Here is a 17,193-nt window from a genome sequence, read left to right as displayed (position 1 = left end):
AGGGATGGAGATATTTTTACTCATATTACATTTAATTTTATTGATAATACACTGATATGTTGAGATATTGCTGATGACCCACTGGAATATGCAAGATTTCTTATAACATAGATGTGTGTCTGTGTTAAACAATCACATCCTAACTGCATACATCACTTCTGACAGAGAAATTTTTAGCCATTTCAATGTTTGCCATCCATAGGTTAATACATGTGTCGCATTGTGTTTCGTAGGTTAGAACATGTCAGTGTTTGCCATCCATTAAGGTTAGTACAGGTATCACATCATGTTTCCTATGATAGAACATGTCAAGGTTTGCCATCCATTAAGATTAATACATGTATCACATTGTGTTTCCTATGATAGAACATGTCAAGGTTTGCCATCCATTAAGGTTAATACGTGTACCACACTGTGTTTCCTAGGTTAGAACATGTCAAGGTTTGCCATCCATTAAGGTTAACACATGTACCAAAAATGTGCATCGCAAATTTGACAGTTCTAACATTGTTGGGAATTTTTCAGACCTTTCTATACTTTTACATATCTTCCCTGTATCAATTTGATCCAATGGAGCAGTGTAGGGAATAGAGTCGTCACATTCTGAGAAGTTTGTATAATATCGATTTGTTGTGACATTCATCATTAATTTGGTCCTCTATCCTACATAATAACATCTAAAATTGAACTGTCCCTTACTACCATACATTGTGTACTAAGTTACAGCCCTAGATTAATCCTACAAGGAGGAATGACCCGGCAAGTGAAAGCTATATTTTTATATACCCTAGCTGACCGAGTGGTCTAGGGTGCTGGACTTTGTGCAGGCCGTGTTGCCATAGATATATATATATATTGCATTGTTGTTTGTCATTGTTACCTATTGATGTAATATTTTTTTTTACAGAACTTTGATGATTTGATGACTAGAGTTGGTCATTATGACTTCCCATCATCTCAGGAATATACCTCAGTGATCCACAAACTAGAGCAGATGAAACAGCGACAGAGGGAAATTGCCTCTGATGAAATGCAGGCAATAATGGAACAAAGGGATCTTGCAATGGCAAAGGTTGGTTGTATAAAAGTATAACAGAGAGATATTTGCATGGCAGAAGTTAGTTATTTTCAGATGAAAGAAGATGTTTTGACATGGAAAAAGTTGATTGTATAAATAACAGAACAAATGGATCTTGCATTGATATTTCGATTGGTTGTATAAATATCAGAGTAAGGGGATCTTGCCATGGCAAAGGTTGATTGTATAAAAAACATAGAAAAAGGGGATCTGGCCATGGTTAAGGTATTTTACAACAAAGAATTTTATGACCCACTTTAAAAGGAAGTTCTCTGAGTATTGTTTTATTTTTGTATGTTCTCATTGAAATTATGCTAATTATAGATTATTTTGGAAGTGTGATTTATTACAGCCTGTTTTTTATAGATGGTTATTTGATAAAAATAAATATGTTTGCTTTTGATAATCAAGTATTTTTTGTATAAAGGCTAGAAAATTAGAAGAAGAACTGATGAAGAGACAAAGAGAAGAAAGTTACAACAGTGACCCAAACTTATTGGTAAGTTGGCATTAAGTCCCTGATTAGTTTTGTTGTGAATATTAAATCATTTCCTTATAAGACTAAATAGAATTGAATACACAGAAGCCATTGTTGTATCAAATTTTAAAGGAGTAGATACAGTAAGGACCCTTAAATGTGCATTTTCTAAATTTTGATTAAAGCTTATTTTTAGACAGTAGTAGTATTACGGTATAATGTTAATACAAGATGTTTTTGACAAAAATTTTAACGTAATATCAGAAATAACAGTGTGTAATTATACAATCTTTACAAAACCCTCATAATTTTAACATTTCTGCAATGTGGCAATGGTTTTCATGTAGAACAGAAGTGGCCACACATGTGTTCACTAAAGATATTTTCATTTGAGTTGTAATTGACTATTATACATACAATAATTGAAGCTTGAGATAGTACACAGATGTGGCCTATGTTGGAAGAGCCAAAAACTGCACAAATTTGGCGTTTATCAGCATTTTTCTCAGATATTTCTAATTTTAGCCAAGTATCATGGGCTTATATGGCCATATATGTTCAAATGATTACCAGTAAATATGCATTTAAGAGTTTGAGAAACATCATACACATTTCTTCTGATTCACTTTGATTTCTAGGGAAAATTTTGACCTTAGCAGACATACACCTTTAATATCCACTTTTTTCATAAATAATTTTTTGTCAAATAAACTTTCTGAATTTAAATTTGGTGTTAAAATGATGAAAATGATGTATTACTAGCCTTTTTTGTATTAACAGAATGACCCCTTCATATATAGGTCATAAAACAGTAGATTAACTTCCTAGAAATTCTTCATTATTTCCCTTGTGTTAGGACTATAAAGGTTTCAGTCCCTAACACCTATATTACTAGCTGTTAGGACTATATAGGTTTCAGTCCCTAACACCCATATTACTAGCTATTAGGACTATACAGATTTCAGTCCCCCAACTCCTACATTACTAGCTGTTAGGACTATGTAGGTTTCATCCCCCAACTCCTACATTAATAGCTGTTAGGACTATAAAGGTTTCAGTCCCCATTGGACTTTACAGGTTTGGTCCCCAACTCCTACATTACTAGCTGTTAGGACTATACAGGTTTCAGTCCCTAACACCTACATTACTAGCTGTTACGACTATATAGGATTCAGTCCCTAACACCTGCATTACTAGCTGTTAGGACTATATAGGTTTCGGTCCCTAACACCTACATTACTAGCTGTTAGGACTATAAAGGTTTCAGTCCCTAACACCTGCATTACCAGCTGTTAGGACTATATAGGATTCAGTCCCTAACACCTACATTATTAGCTGTTAGGACTATAAAGGTTTCAGTCCCTAACACCTGCATTACCAACTGTTAGGACCTTATAGGTTTCAGTCCCATATTCCTATGTTACTAGCTGTTAGGACTATAAAGGTTTCAATCCCTAACACCTGCATTACTAGCTATTAGGACCTTATAGGTTTCAGTCCCCAATTCCTATGTTACTAGCTGTTAGGACTATAAAGGTTTCAGTCCCTAACACCTATATTACTAGCTGTTAGGACCTTATAGGTTTCAGTCCCCAATTCCTATGTTACTAGCTGTTAGGACTATAAAGGTTTCAGTCCCTAACACCTGCATTACTAGCTATTAGGACTATATAGGTTTCAGTCCCTAACACCTCTATTATAAACTGTTTGAACCATACAGGTTTCAGTCCTTAACTCCTACATTACTAGCTGTTAGGACTATACAGGTTTCAGTCCCCAACTCCTATGTTACTAGCTGTTAGGACTATAAAGGTTTCAGTCCCTAACATCTGCATTACTAGCTATTAGGACTATATAGGTTTCAGTCCCTAACACCTATATTACTAGCTGTTAGGACCATACAGGTTTCAGTACTCAACTCCTACATTACTAGCTGTTACGACTATACAAGTTTCAGTCCCTAACACCCATATTACTAGCTGTTAGGACTATATAGGTTTCAGTCCTCAACTCCTACATTACTAGCTGTTAGGACTATACAGGTCTCAGTCCCTAACACCTATATTACTAGCTGTTAGGACCATACAGGTTTCAGTACTCAACTCCTACATTACTTGCTGTTAGGACTATACAGGTTTCAGTCCCTAACACCTACATTACTAGCTGTTAGGACTATACAGGTTTCAGTCCTCAACTCCTACATTACTAGCTGTTAGGACTATATAGGTTTCAGTCCTCAACTCCTACATTACTAGCTGTTAGGACTATATAGGTTTCAGTCCTCAACTCCTTCATTACTAGCTGCTAGGACTATACAGATTTCAGTCCCCAACTCCTTCATTACTAGGTGTTAGGACTATAAAGGTTTCAGTCCCTAACATCTATATTACTAGCTGTTAGGACCATACAGCTTTCAGTCCTTAACTCCTATATTACTAGCTGTTAGGACTATACAGGTTTCAGTCCCCAACTCCTATATTACTAGCTGTTAGGACCATACAGGTTTCAGTCCCCAACTCCTATATTACTAGCTGTTAGGACCATACAGGTTTCAGTCCCAACTCCTCTATTACTAGCTGGATTCTCCTGAAACTTTTGTGTTAGATCTATTTAAAGAATATTGTCAAGAAATTTGGTTATGTTTGACTTTGAGTTATTCTACCATGTGTTTGATATGCAGCTAAATGGATGTTTTAGTTCACTAGAAAATCAAATGCTGATTCCAGAACTGGTTAAAGCCTTTCCATTTTTGTTTTTTTACTGTGTTTTACATTTCAAGTGTAACTATGTGTGGGCTCATGTGGTTCTTTCTTTCTTTGATAAATACTGTCCTTTGATCAGGATCTTGTTCTTCAATTCAAACTTCCTTTTATGACAATTTGGCTTCAGAAAAAACAAGCTGGACATAATAGAAATATGTGGTTATCATTTAATATTACAGACTTTGTTATAGGTATAAGTATTTCAATGTAATGGATTAAGGACAAGTAATTGATCATTTGAATAGAGGAAAATAAAATCTATGTAAACCCAGAAAAGACTTATTTGTATTAAATATAGAACAGCACACATGTTTTCCAAAATTTAAATTAAAAATTTAATAAAATGAAAGATTTGGTGGCCTTTCTTCATTTTCCTGTAAATTTGTCAAAGAAATCCACCCAAAACATGTGTTTCTGCTATTTAGACAATTATAAAAAGTGTGTGATTGTGATGGATTTGGGTTCTGTAGAGAAGTTAAGCTTCACATAAATCATTAGATGTCTTGGTCCTTATAAATTTGTTTTATGAACAATTCAATAACAATGTAGAGAATGTCAGCTGTGTTACATGTAATCCTCGACAAATATTGAAGTATTAGATAGATTAGGATATTGGTTTCTGTTCTGTTTTTCTATTCACATTAAATTGAATTTGGATATTTAATGCCTGGTGAATGGGATTTGATTTAAGCTAAAAACAAATAATTTTTTCGTCTGTACAATGAGTAAATAAAAAAGTTGTCAAAACTGAACCATTTAAAACCAATCCAAAGTTTGGCTGGCATATTGATAGCTTTCAGGAAACTTGTCATCAGCCCTGTATACCTGTAATTGAAGAAAATCAATTTTAGTTTTATTTTTTTTTTGTTTTGTGTTTTTTTTTGGCTTTTTTTTGGTGTTTTTTTTTTTGTATAAAATGTGGAACTGAACACCCAAGCTTTGTAAATAGTCAACCACACTCATGAAATATTAAAGAATATATTTTGTTGTGATTTTGAAAGAGTAATCAAGGGAACCAAGGTTATAGCAGTAATCAAAAGAATGTAATCCAGGGACAAAGACCCGACATGGAAAACAGACATACACAACAAAGAACATACAGTAACTAAAATCATATATACAAAGTAACAAAAGCAAATGAGCAACTCGGACTCCACTAAAAACTGGGAGCATGGACCAGGTGCGCCGGAAGGGTAAGCGTCCTCTGCTTTTCTAGAAACACCCGCCTAGTTGCTCATAAAAAGTCAAGTTTGGGGTAGACAAACGAGGAAGGGAAAACTATGATCCGTTGAATAAATCAGTTTTCCTGGTGCAGATGGATACACCATAACAATCCACGAGTTCATGATGACGACCATAGAACTTCTGTAGTGATGACTTCAATCTTGTAGCAACATAACCCTGTTCCAGAAGCCTGTTTGTTAGAGTTCTAGTGCGATACAAAAAGTCTGTGTGGTTTCGGCAAGCTCTGGCATAACGTATGAGTTGTGATATGAACACTCCATACGCAGGTGCTGAAGAGATGTTGCCACAGATGAAAGGAAAGTTGACAATTCTGAATGAAAAATCATCACGTTTGTCGTAAAGTTTTTGTCAATAGTTTTCCTTTACCATCGATTTCTAAGTGTAGGTCAAGATATGAGGCTGACTTCACAGTGTCTGTAGTATCCTTTATCTCAAGTTCTTTTGGGTAGATGCGATGTATCAAACCCCCCCGAAATTAGGATTGTTTAAAGATAATACGTCATCTATATAGCGGAAACTGAGATTGAAGGATCTAGCCAAACGATATTCTTTCTTTCTGATCAGATCAGCTATAAAATGTAAAGACATTTGACATTTTGTAATAGAACTGATGTGTTATGTAACCTTAATAGTCACTTTACTGTATTAGAATAGTAGATAATAAGAGATAAAGTTACATGGAAATCTGTTGTACATTTTATTAGCAGTATTATAAAGATAAAATATGATAAATTATGAATCACAGATTGTAAAACTGATAAAAATTGTGAGATATTGAATAAGATGAGAATGCTATCAATGATTTCATGTTGGCCTGGGACTTTGACAACTTTATTAACTTTATAAATACTGTTAGATTATGTTATTTATGGTGGGTTTTGTTTTATCAAACAATTTAACCTACTATTTTTTCTGAGTGTTTATCTCTGTAAAGACTTAATTGTGTGGATTCTTGCTAATTCAAAATTTAGATGATACCACTTCAGAAATGGGAAATACTTCTCAGAGCACACCTTTCCTTAATAGATTTAAAAGGTTGATTTTCAGATTTGACTTTTAATTCGTTTGAAAACATTGAGGAAATATTTGATACTCAACACATATTATGACATACATATATAGATAAAAACAGTTAAAGGAATTTTATTTGAACAAGTCATGCATTAATCACAAAAATCATACAAGTCTTTGTTGATGCTAATTGTCTTTGATTTCTATAGTCTACTTCACCAGAGCCACCATTTCGTTTGCCTACCCCTCCTCCCTCCCCTAGGTAAGTTTGAGTGGATGGCTATTGTGGTTTATTTTTTTTTGTCTTTGGTGTGATTGTTTGGGCTGTGGTCTTACTAAATGAACAAATGTAAACATTTATTTTTTGTAAGTTTTTCTTTAATATTTTTTCTCTATCCTTAAATAACATAAAATTTGTAAAAATACAATTTTTTTAGCTTCAACTAAAATATTGGGTTAACTTTTAATATATTGCTCAGATGTATATATGTATTTTGAATCATTAAGTTCAATTTATTGAAATATTTATTTTTACTTGTTTGATAGAATAGACTTTCAGTATGGTTAGGCCAGTTACATCATCAAATCAGCATATGTAAATTACAGTAGAATTAATGACAATGTTGTTTAACCATAGTTTAGAGGACAATTGTTAAGTAAATAGCAGTTTTGGAGACTATTATTGAGTTGTCTATCTAAGAGGAGGAATGAATGAAGTTTGTTTGCCGAATATTTAAGGCAATGTTTGCCAATAGATTGTTGTACAAGCTAATGAGTGTTGACACAAATTGGCCTTCCATACACGTTGGGTAAATATGTTTTGTATATAACCTGTGAACACATCTCGCTGGTAAACAAAAAGAGTAAATACCCATGATGACTTAAATAATCAGTTGAGATAAAGTAAAAGTATCATGTTAATGAAGGTCTCGTATGTTGGTGGTCTTTATTTACTTATCATCACTTTTACTTTTGGGTCGGTCTATAGTATGATTTTTAATGAAGTTTAAATTCCTGGGAAAATGTATGGTATAGGTGGCGATGGTTCTTGTTTGTCATTTCTAAGTGTTTGTCAAATCTACCCTATGTAAATTTGTTCTCTACACTTTTTATCAGATTCATCATGTTGGAATAGTTGTATTTTTGTTTGCGTAAACTAACAGGGCTTGACCCAATCCACTTGTAAAGGTCTACCAATATCTGAAAATTGATTGGTATAGAAGATTTGTGATTTCTGCAGGTAGACATATCTAGTATTGATAGACAGTTAGATGGCAGGGCTAACTTAACGTACACATGGGTTCCCAGAATAGCAGGGCCATTTCAATTTGACATAGGGGTTCCCTTCAAAATGTGTTCCACTAAAATTTGAGACTAATATTTTTGTTTGTTCAATAGTATGAAGAAGTCATTATAAAAATTTCCTTGTTTTTATTTTTGACAAGAATAAAATTGTCTCACTTATCCAGTAGGATAGAAAGTGACATTAATCGTCAATTTGGTACTTCTGTTTTCTAGATTTACAACAGGTAGACATTGTAACGCTTTCTTCATCACATTTGTCTAATACATGTACTAAAATACTTTTCATGTTTTAGTTAAATACAGGTAGGTCCAAACTTATCTGAGGTATATGAAAGTTCTTGGTGATGTTAAGTCTGTAAGGATTAATGTCCAATGATTGGTCTGTTTAGAAATGGTAATATAAGGGATCTTCATGCCATAATTATCAATGTTCCCTTACATAATAAAGTACAAGTAATAGAGAGCATGATTATAGATTGTTTAATCGGTTGTCACCATCGTCACATGACACTCGTTTTAATAGATTAGCTAAATTATATCAGGACATAGTTAATATCCTTCTTTATTATGAATAAACTTCATTATTTTTCATGTCAAAATTTCCATTTTATTCAAGTTTTCTAAAAATCTTGATGCAGTGAGTCATTATTGATATTGTATTGATAAATTGATAGAGATAATGGAAGACATCCCTCACATACTTGGAATGTATATCTCTCTCCTTGTTAACACAGTAATGTTACATCTCAACAATAATTTATTGTCTTGTATTGTTTTATTTTAATGTTCTGTTTAGGAGAAACTTATTTCATTTTGATCCTGTGTACACTATGTGACATACACATGGTTAATAGATATCTCTGTTACAATTGATTCTGATATTTTTGTGCATATCTGTATTTTATTTGAATTGCAGCCTGTTATTATGTTATTTCATGACACTGTTCCTGTTTTATTTATAGGCAGAACTGGACATTGTTAAAAAAGAGCGCGAATTGGCACTTGCGAAAGTTAGACAACTCCAGGATGAGAATGAGACAATACGCATTTACTGCAGGTATTATGTATTCTCTAACAATCTTCTATTCTCAAGGAATATTTCTCTAACAATCCTCCATTCTCCAGGAATCATTTCTCCAACAATCTTCCATTCTCCAGGAATCATTTCTCCAACAATCTTCCATTCTCCAGGAATCATTTCTCTAACAATCTTCCATTCTCCAGAAATCATCTAACAATCTTCCATTCTCCAGGAATCATTTCTCCAACAATCTTCCATTCTCCAGGAATCATTTCTCTAACAATCTTCCATTCTCCAGAAATCATCTAACAATCTTCCATTCTCCAGGATTCATTTAATCCATGTTCATAATGAAGCAAAAACTGCCTGTAAAATGTTCATTTTTGTTTATGAAATAACAAGCATGAAGTTATAAATTTGAGATTCTGGAGTGATGTTGGAATTAAACATTAATAGAAAATGAAGTGGATTTCAAAGTATTATTAACATGCAATAAGGTTTATCCATAATGGCTGCTAAAACATCGCCAAATTTGAAGACCAAATTTGTTGTTATTATAAAATTAATGACCTGTATATATGCTCTAAAATCAGCTTGGATAAAGGGTACTTTTTCAAACAATTTACAAAACATATTGAACTGGACACCTGTTGGTGTGTATGCACCAAGTACAGCATATAACAAAGTTTTAGGATACAGTTCATTAATTTCAGAACATACTCAAAATGTACAAACATTACTCAGTAGACAGTTTTCCTGATACTGTAAACATATTAATTTTCGCTCTATTCCTGTAAACAGAAAAACAGTGTGAAAAATAGTACCTGCGAAATTGAGATTAAATTACTAAATACTATGTAATACTAATCGTTATTTTAAACCATGAAAATTCATATTTGCCAATGTGTTCACTTGACAGAATCTGTGAAAATTAGCAATCACAAAAACTAACATTTTACAGTAACAAAAGTGAAAAAATAGCAAAAAAATTTCAAATTATTTTACTGGATTTATTTCTTTCAGTTCAAAAAGTGGGTGTCAAGTGAACAAACAAAATAATGTTATCTCATGGTAGTTAAGGATATGATGTTGTCCTTATTATTCCTCATTTACAGAGTGACACTAAGAACAATTTTAAGTTGTTTAATGGTATTGTGCTGTTGTCCAGTTATCCATAGAAACTTGTTTTTCAGTCCCCTACCAGTTACTTTTGCTGAGTTATGACCGTTGCCATTGAACTCCAAAAATGAATGCAAAATCTTAAATAGAAGAAAATCTGAAATTCTGAAAATTCCACCCTTTTACAATGCCCAAAATGTAAGTTTTACAGTGTTTGTATTCTGTGAACATACTGAGACCTTTTTTTATTGAGGTAAGAGAAACATCTTTAGTTTTCTTGAAAAATTCTTATAGGAAAATTAGTTTTTCTTGTTTGCATAAAGTAGAAAATTTGAATTATCTATCAAATGATACTAAATTTGAGACATTTTCAACATGCAATTATTTGTATGAAAATTTATCAATCCTTTTTTTTGTAGTTTTTGATAAGGCTATGGAAGTCATTGAAGAACCCCAAAAGTATCAACATTGTAGAAAAAAATACCTAATAATCCAATTTTTTTATTATTGAATAAGCATTAATACTCAAAAGGTTTTGACATTGAAAAATATGTAAATTTTATAATTTTTTTGTTATTTTGCATGTAAAACCATAAGTGTGGCTGTTACTTTTTCATACCAATAGAAAGCTAACACATGTAGCTGCATGATAATGTTGGTTTACATTGTTCCATAGAATTTAATAGTTTAAAGAATCAAAAACCTATTTTTTAGGTTTTTCTACAATGCAGTATAAAAAGTGGCTAAGAAATAAAAAAGTTCTTCTGTAAACTTTTAATCTACAATTTGATGTGTAAATGGGAGGCATAAGGATGTAAGGGCAAATTCTTAGTAGTAACAAGTGATTCAGTTCTGTAACAGATATTGTTAGGGGTCCATTAATGTTTACTTGATCATACATCCATTGTAACATGTTGTTTCCTGCATAATCCCCATTTTTTTACAGATTTTTTTCTAACTTAGTTAACAGTTAGTAGTTTCAAAAGCTTGGATGGAATTGATTTTAACGAAAATCAGTCAAGGAGGACCACTTTTAGGAAAGGAATTAACATGGAGGCCTTATCCAGGGGCCTAAATGATAAATTTTGTTTTACTAAACCAAGTATCTTTCAGACTTTGGTAAACAGTCAGTAGCTATAAATTTGGATTTGATTGATGTTTACAAAAATTGACCATGGGAGGATCACTTTTGGGGAGAGGACTGAACTTTTATAATGCACCAGGGGGGAGGGGAGGGGGCTGTGATTTGATGTTGGTTAAGGAATTTGTTTTTCTCAAGTGCAAAATCTTTATTAATGTTTCAGCAGCAAACTGAATCAATATTTCTACGTGAAAATCTGCTTTGTTAATTATGGAGAAAATATATAGGCATTATTTTTATTTTTTTCAATGGAAGAGTAAAAATAAATTTTTTTCCCAGATAAGGAACAAAAAGATGTTAGCCCCCCCCCCCCTTCGTAATAAAATAATTGGTGCCTAAAGAGTGCAAATATTGGGGCATTGGGTATTGTAAGTATTATCACAAAAACTGTTTAATTTTTACTTCTTTTATTTTTGCTGTTTTATTATTTCTTTTGTTTAGCCTCCACAAGTCCCTCTCCCAGGAATCCATTCATCAAGTCAACAACACACTCAACTCTAACAAAACCAAAATGAAAGAAAACAATACTTTAGTGGCTGAATTACAGGATATAACTATACACAGAGACCAACTCCAGGCTGACTTAGATAAACGTGACAGGAAGTTAGAGGAAACACACACTCAGATTAAGAGGTAACCATCTAAAAGAGAAAATTCAAATGATTTTGGAACATAATTTTTTTGTATCAATGAAAAATCTTAAATATTTATTTGTACAAGTGAGACTGAGGACTGTGGATTTTATTGGCTGTCCTTAGATATGATCAATCAGTTTGGGAAATTGTTCTACATCTTAATCTTTCAAGACGGCCATAATATGAAGAGAAGTTTAATGGAATGTATTAAACAAAATTTAGTTATACTATCTGTATCTGTATTGTACAATTTGTATTGATCTACTCACATGACAGTAGTGTTTTATAAATGACAGTGATAATGAGGGTATTCAACATTAAGTTGATTTTTAAATGGTACTATTTGAGTATTGTTCCATGGTAATGGCCCTGGTAATGGGAGACTTTCATCAACAATAGTCGTTTCATTCCCTGAGTTACATTGTTGTCTCCCTTCAATGGAACAATGATATTGAACTATTATCCAGCTGTGTGTAAGTCATTGCCAGGACTTGTAAGAGGTGTAACCGTTAAATGCTTGACTATACCCTAATTTATAACCAATTGTATTCTTCAAATCATCCTCTCGACCTAAATACAAATGTATATGTCAATTCATATTTCTGAACTGCAGGATAAAAAACATTTTTTTCTGTTCAAGGTCTTTAACCTTTTGATTGTCCTAAACATTCATGGTGTCAATCAATGGGAGTAGTCTTTTCTATTTCTAAAGGCAAGAAAACTACTTTTTAAAATCTATAATAATTTTTTGGGGGGGGTTTTCAAGGGGAACAACTCATTTTGTAAATCATTAATTTCTGAGGAAGTACAAACACTGATAACTAGAGCTACAAATGTTTATATATTAATACCCACCACAAAGAATTATGGGGGGGGGGGGGGGGTAAATCATCTTGTCTGTCCAAATATCTTGTATATGCAACACCTCCTAAACCCCTCAGCGCATTTTTATGATATGCTATAGTAATGTTAACCATTATATGTAGATGTGCAAAGTATTGTCTGATGTCTGCAAGGAGAAAAGCAACCTGAGGGGTTATAACTAGGTACTGTGTTTAAACATGTATAAATATATGTTAAAACGCAATTCCTATTACACCATTCATTGGATTTTGATCCAATTTTTAGAGAAGGTTAGACAAGATATGTAGATTTCCATGAAGGAGGAGGATTTTTGTCCAATTCCTACAAAGGAAGAAATTGGAAATGATCGGTTTTACACCATAAAGTCTCATTGTAAGCACTACTTCTAACCTGTTCAATGGATATTATTGAAATATGATAGGAAGGTTGGCATTATAAGTAAATTTGTATTGATGGAATCAGCTGATGTAAGGTCACCGCAAGAGAAGATTTATACAACTTTTGAACAGGATTTTTAGTCCACTTCTCTCTGGGAGACTGTTTTGACATAGTATTTCTTGTTATACATAGAATACCATATGTATCCTCATCCTGTATTGTGAACAGTATCTTGTATTTTATTTGCTTTAAGTTGGAGGCCTGAAGAGAACACTGTATAACCTTTAATATACAAAATGACACACACCAATACTAAACTCAATACAACAAGAAAGCTCTAACCTTTTAACATATAATTTTATACAACTGTGAATTACCTGTTACCTACGTAGCTTTATACAAGTTTGTTATTCCCTATTCTTTCAGGCTAGAAAGATTAGTGACTCTATTAAGGAAAAAGTTGAGAGGTTGTGACAATTTAACAGAGGATTGATGATGGTTTTATTGAGACTTGGTTTGCAAGCCTTAGCACAGTACCTCAAACTGATCTGTACGTAATATATGGCCATCTTTAATTTGATGATACTGTATACCGGATAATCACAAGTTATTGCATGTATTTATATTATTAACTGTAATTCTGTTCCAGAGTTCTTGTTATTTTGGGAGTAATCTTGACACATTAAAAACAAAAAATGAGGTTTAATTGCAGTGAGTGGAATCCTGTCCTGATACAATGATTTCCAGATGGTCAATATTTATTCTGTATAGTAAAAGAATAGGTAGGTTTTATTCCATATGTGTTATTATCTATTCCATTCTTTGCGTACAGTAAGAATAGTGATAACCGATATTTCATCATTTTCTGCCCTTTTTTTACTTCACCTTGACCAAAGGTCCTAGTGAGCGTATGCTATCACTTTGCCTCTGTTGTCAATAGGTTCACATTTTGCTGAACTACATGACAACACCTCAACCAATTTTAAGCAAAATTGGCAGAAATGATGTATGGAAGATCTTCTACAAAAGATGCACTATTGGTTCCATTTGATTAAACAAAGATCTTCTGATTGGCCTATTTTCGAAGATCAGTGCCTCTGAAACCACAGGTTTAAATGTATTAAATACTTGATAGGTGTAATTACCTTAATTCCCTCTACAATGTTCTTTTTGTGTGACTCGAGTGGCTTAGGGGATGGCTTTGGCCATTCATAAGTTACCATTGAAACCCTATTGGGAAACACATTTTGGCCTATAACTGCTTTTACGTGGCTCAGGAGGTTCAGTGGATGGCAGGAATGATGTAAGTATTAGGGAACTCTCTAAATCTTTTGTTTAAATGATCAACTGATATGACCACATTATTTCAAATTTTCCAGATGAGTGATTCAGGCTCTTTTAGAGCGTCTAGTTTCTTATAAGACTTTATTCTCTAATCATAGATTACATTTATGACAGATGCTAAAACTGACTTGTGCATTGTGTTATCCAATTCTTTTCAACTGGTGCTATAGATGTTGTAGGGACTGTCTCAGTGTTATGTATTTTGCTGGTTTTTATACACTTATCTTTTAGATGTATTAATGTATAATGTCCATCTCTTTGTCCTTTGTTCACACTTAAAAACCATTTCAGCAATTTTCATGAAATTTGTTGAATTATATATTTCTATTGATGTAAGCTCCATTTCTGATTACATTTTTGAGTTATTGGACATTCTTCAATCTAGAATTAGAGTGATTACTCATTTTGAGACAAAAATTTAAATTGCTTCCAGTAATTTCCATAAAAATTTGGTTAATTGTTTATTTCTATTAATGTAAGATTCTTAACCAAAAAAATTTCTGCAATTTCCATGAAATTTTGGTGAATTGTTAACTGTATTGATATTATCCCACTTTTGATTTTAAAAAAAGATTCCAATTTTGATTATTTTTTGTTAATGATTTTTTGTATGTTTTCACACAAGGAAGGAAGCCCTCTACAATTTTCATAAAATTGATGTTGTTTATTTGTATTTAAGCACCTTTGATTTTACATGTTCATTTAAAGTATAAAGACAAGCTGAAAGGAGAAGTTAGGTTTATATACTGATGACCTCTTTTAACTGTCAACTTAAAGATAAAACTGATATATAAGATCCAGATTTTTTAAGTTTTTTAGTTCATTTTCTAGAATTTACCAGTAAATTATTTTGTATGAATGAACTGCTAACACTGCCCTGATTATGGTTCAATGCTTTGTACAACAATAGGAAATTATGTATTTTGTGTGATGTGTGATTACCTCATTTCATTTCCTGATATTGGAGGGAAATAAAGGATTGTTATACCAATCTGTCTTTTTAGGTAAAATGGACTACATAATACAATATTAAATAATAAAAAAAAAAGTGTTCTTTTCCAAATATATTTGCATAATGCTTGCATGGGATGTTCAGTGTTGGGCCCATCAGACTACATTTTTTTTTCTAATTAAATTTTTCTATTGATATTTTACTTGCCAGAAAAGAAAATTATCCAATAAAACATGTTGTATTTTTACACAGTTGTATTCTATACACGATGTTAGATTGTTGTGGTTCAGAAAATTGTTGATGGAAATCAAATACAATAGTATACTCTCACTCCTTGTTCAAACAACTACAATAGTATACTCTCACACCTCGTTCAAACAACTACAATAGTATACTCTCACACCTCGTTCAAACAACTACAATAGTATACTCTCACTCCTGGTTCAAACAACTACAATAGTATACTCTCACACCTCGTTCAAACAACTACAATAGTATACTCTCACACCTCGTTCAAACAACTACAATAGTATACTCTCACTCCTTGTTCAAACAACTACAATAGTATACTCTCACACTTTCTGTTGTTATTGAATTATTATTTTATTATTATATACTATTATAATATCTTATTATACTTTACATATATATATGCAATATTTGTAATGCTTAGATTTTTAGTATTATATACTTTGCAATATGTTTCACTTGTGGTATATTTAGCTATATACATTTGTTTGCATAGAAGACAATTGAAGTGATACATCCATATTGACTTGTATTTTATACTGTGTTATTTTATTGTGATTCCTGATGTGATATTAAGACTGGCAACACATTTTGACTGTTTAATGGTTTATAGAGTAGGAGTTAACTAGTTAGAATTATTGTACATTCCATCTCCAGAACCCAAGAATCATTTTTACATGATTATATATAATTCTCATTTTGATTGTCTGTTAAGGTATTAAATTGTTTATTGAGTATTTGTTATTTGTCCTCCAGTATAAGTATTAGTGTACTAGGTCTGGGAAGTATTGTCTTGATCATCAGTTGATGTTGAAGATAATGTGAGAAAGTTAAGCAGTGATTTCACTATTATTTCTCCTAAAAGGTCCAACAAAAATTTGAACAGGACAAATCTATTAATTTTTAATTGAACGGTATGTAACTTTTTCCGACGCAGTCAGTATAGTTTTGCTTTTTACCCTTTTACCTTAAAGACGCTCTTCCATGGAAATGCAAGTCACCTGATCATAATTTTGTTTCCCAGTTGGCCAAATACTGATAACTTAGTTGCGTTCGAAAAAACTGTATCGAAAATTAAAATTGCATGCCATGTGTTATTTCCTGAATGAAATGTAGAAAATTATAAATAAAATAACAAATTTACTGCTTCAACTTTATTTTTAAAGATAGTAGTTGTTTCCCTTGAACTGACCAGAGAGGTGTTTAAAGCCTCTAACCTGTTCATAAACACTGTAGAGTACTGAAAAATGTTTCCCAATGATATGTTAGTCATCTTTCCTCATTGAATATAATAAATACTACATGTAGTATATTTAACCACTACCAAAAATAGCCAACAAAACTGGATGCAACCAAATTTTAGCCACAGGCAAATATAGCCTACAACACTGGATATAACTGTTTCAACCACTACCAAATATAGCCTACAAAACTGGATGTAACCGAATTTAACCACTGGAAAAGATAGAGTGCAAAACTGGATATAACAGAGTTTCAACCACTCCCAAAGATAGCACACAAACACCAAACAACCAGAAAAAAAAATACAAATGATATGTATTGTATAGTTCCCTCAGACATTTGACTTACTACCTAGGATAGTTACCTCAG

General features: G+C 32.4%; 1 protein-coding gene across 7 annotated transcripts in view; it reads left to right on the top strand.

The window, feature by feature from the left end:
- The window catches only part of LOC148623472 (mirror-image polydactyly gene 1 protein-like), a 56,945-nt gene extending 40,220 nt beyond the window's left edge, over nucleotides 1–16,725 (top strand). For 6 of the 7 annotated variants that reach the window (XM_088565277.1, XM_088565274.1, XM_088565273.1 and 3 more), the window contains 5 exons: nucleotides 908–1,072; nucleotides 1,506–1,577; nucleotides 8,842–8,936; nucleotides 11,602–11,793; nucleotides 13,464–16,725. In XM_088565277.1, the coding sequence (XP_088421403.1) occupies nucleotides 908–1,072; nucleotides 1,506–1,577; nucleotides 8,842–8,936; nucleotides 11,602–11,793; nucleotides 13,464–13,530 (591 nt within the window). In that variant the 3' untranslated portion in view covers nucleotides 13,531–16,725. Of the gene's footprint in view, nucleotides 1–907; nucleotides 1,073–1,505; nucleotides 1,578–6,783; nucleotides 6,837–8,841; nucleotides 8,937–11,601; nucleotides 11,794–13,463 lie in introns of all 7 variants that reach the window. The other variant, XR_015919445.1, reaches the window with a different exon arrangement.
- Nucleotides 16,726–17,193: the final 468 nt, after the last annotated feature.

The sequence above is a fragment of the Perna viridis genome, chromosome 2 (genome assembly GCF_037379345.1).
Source record: "Perna viridis isolate PV_CMFRI_1.1 ecotype Kerala chromosome 2, ASM3737934v1, whole genome shotgun sequence".
NCBI classification, from domain to species: Eukaryota; Metazoa; Mollusca; class Bivalvia; order Mytilida; family Mytilidae; genus Perna; species Perna viridis.
Note: the sequence above shows the minus strand (reverse complement) of the source record. Positions and strands in the feature narration are given on the sequence as shown.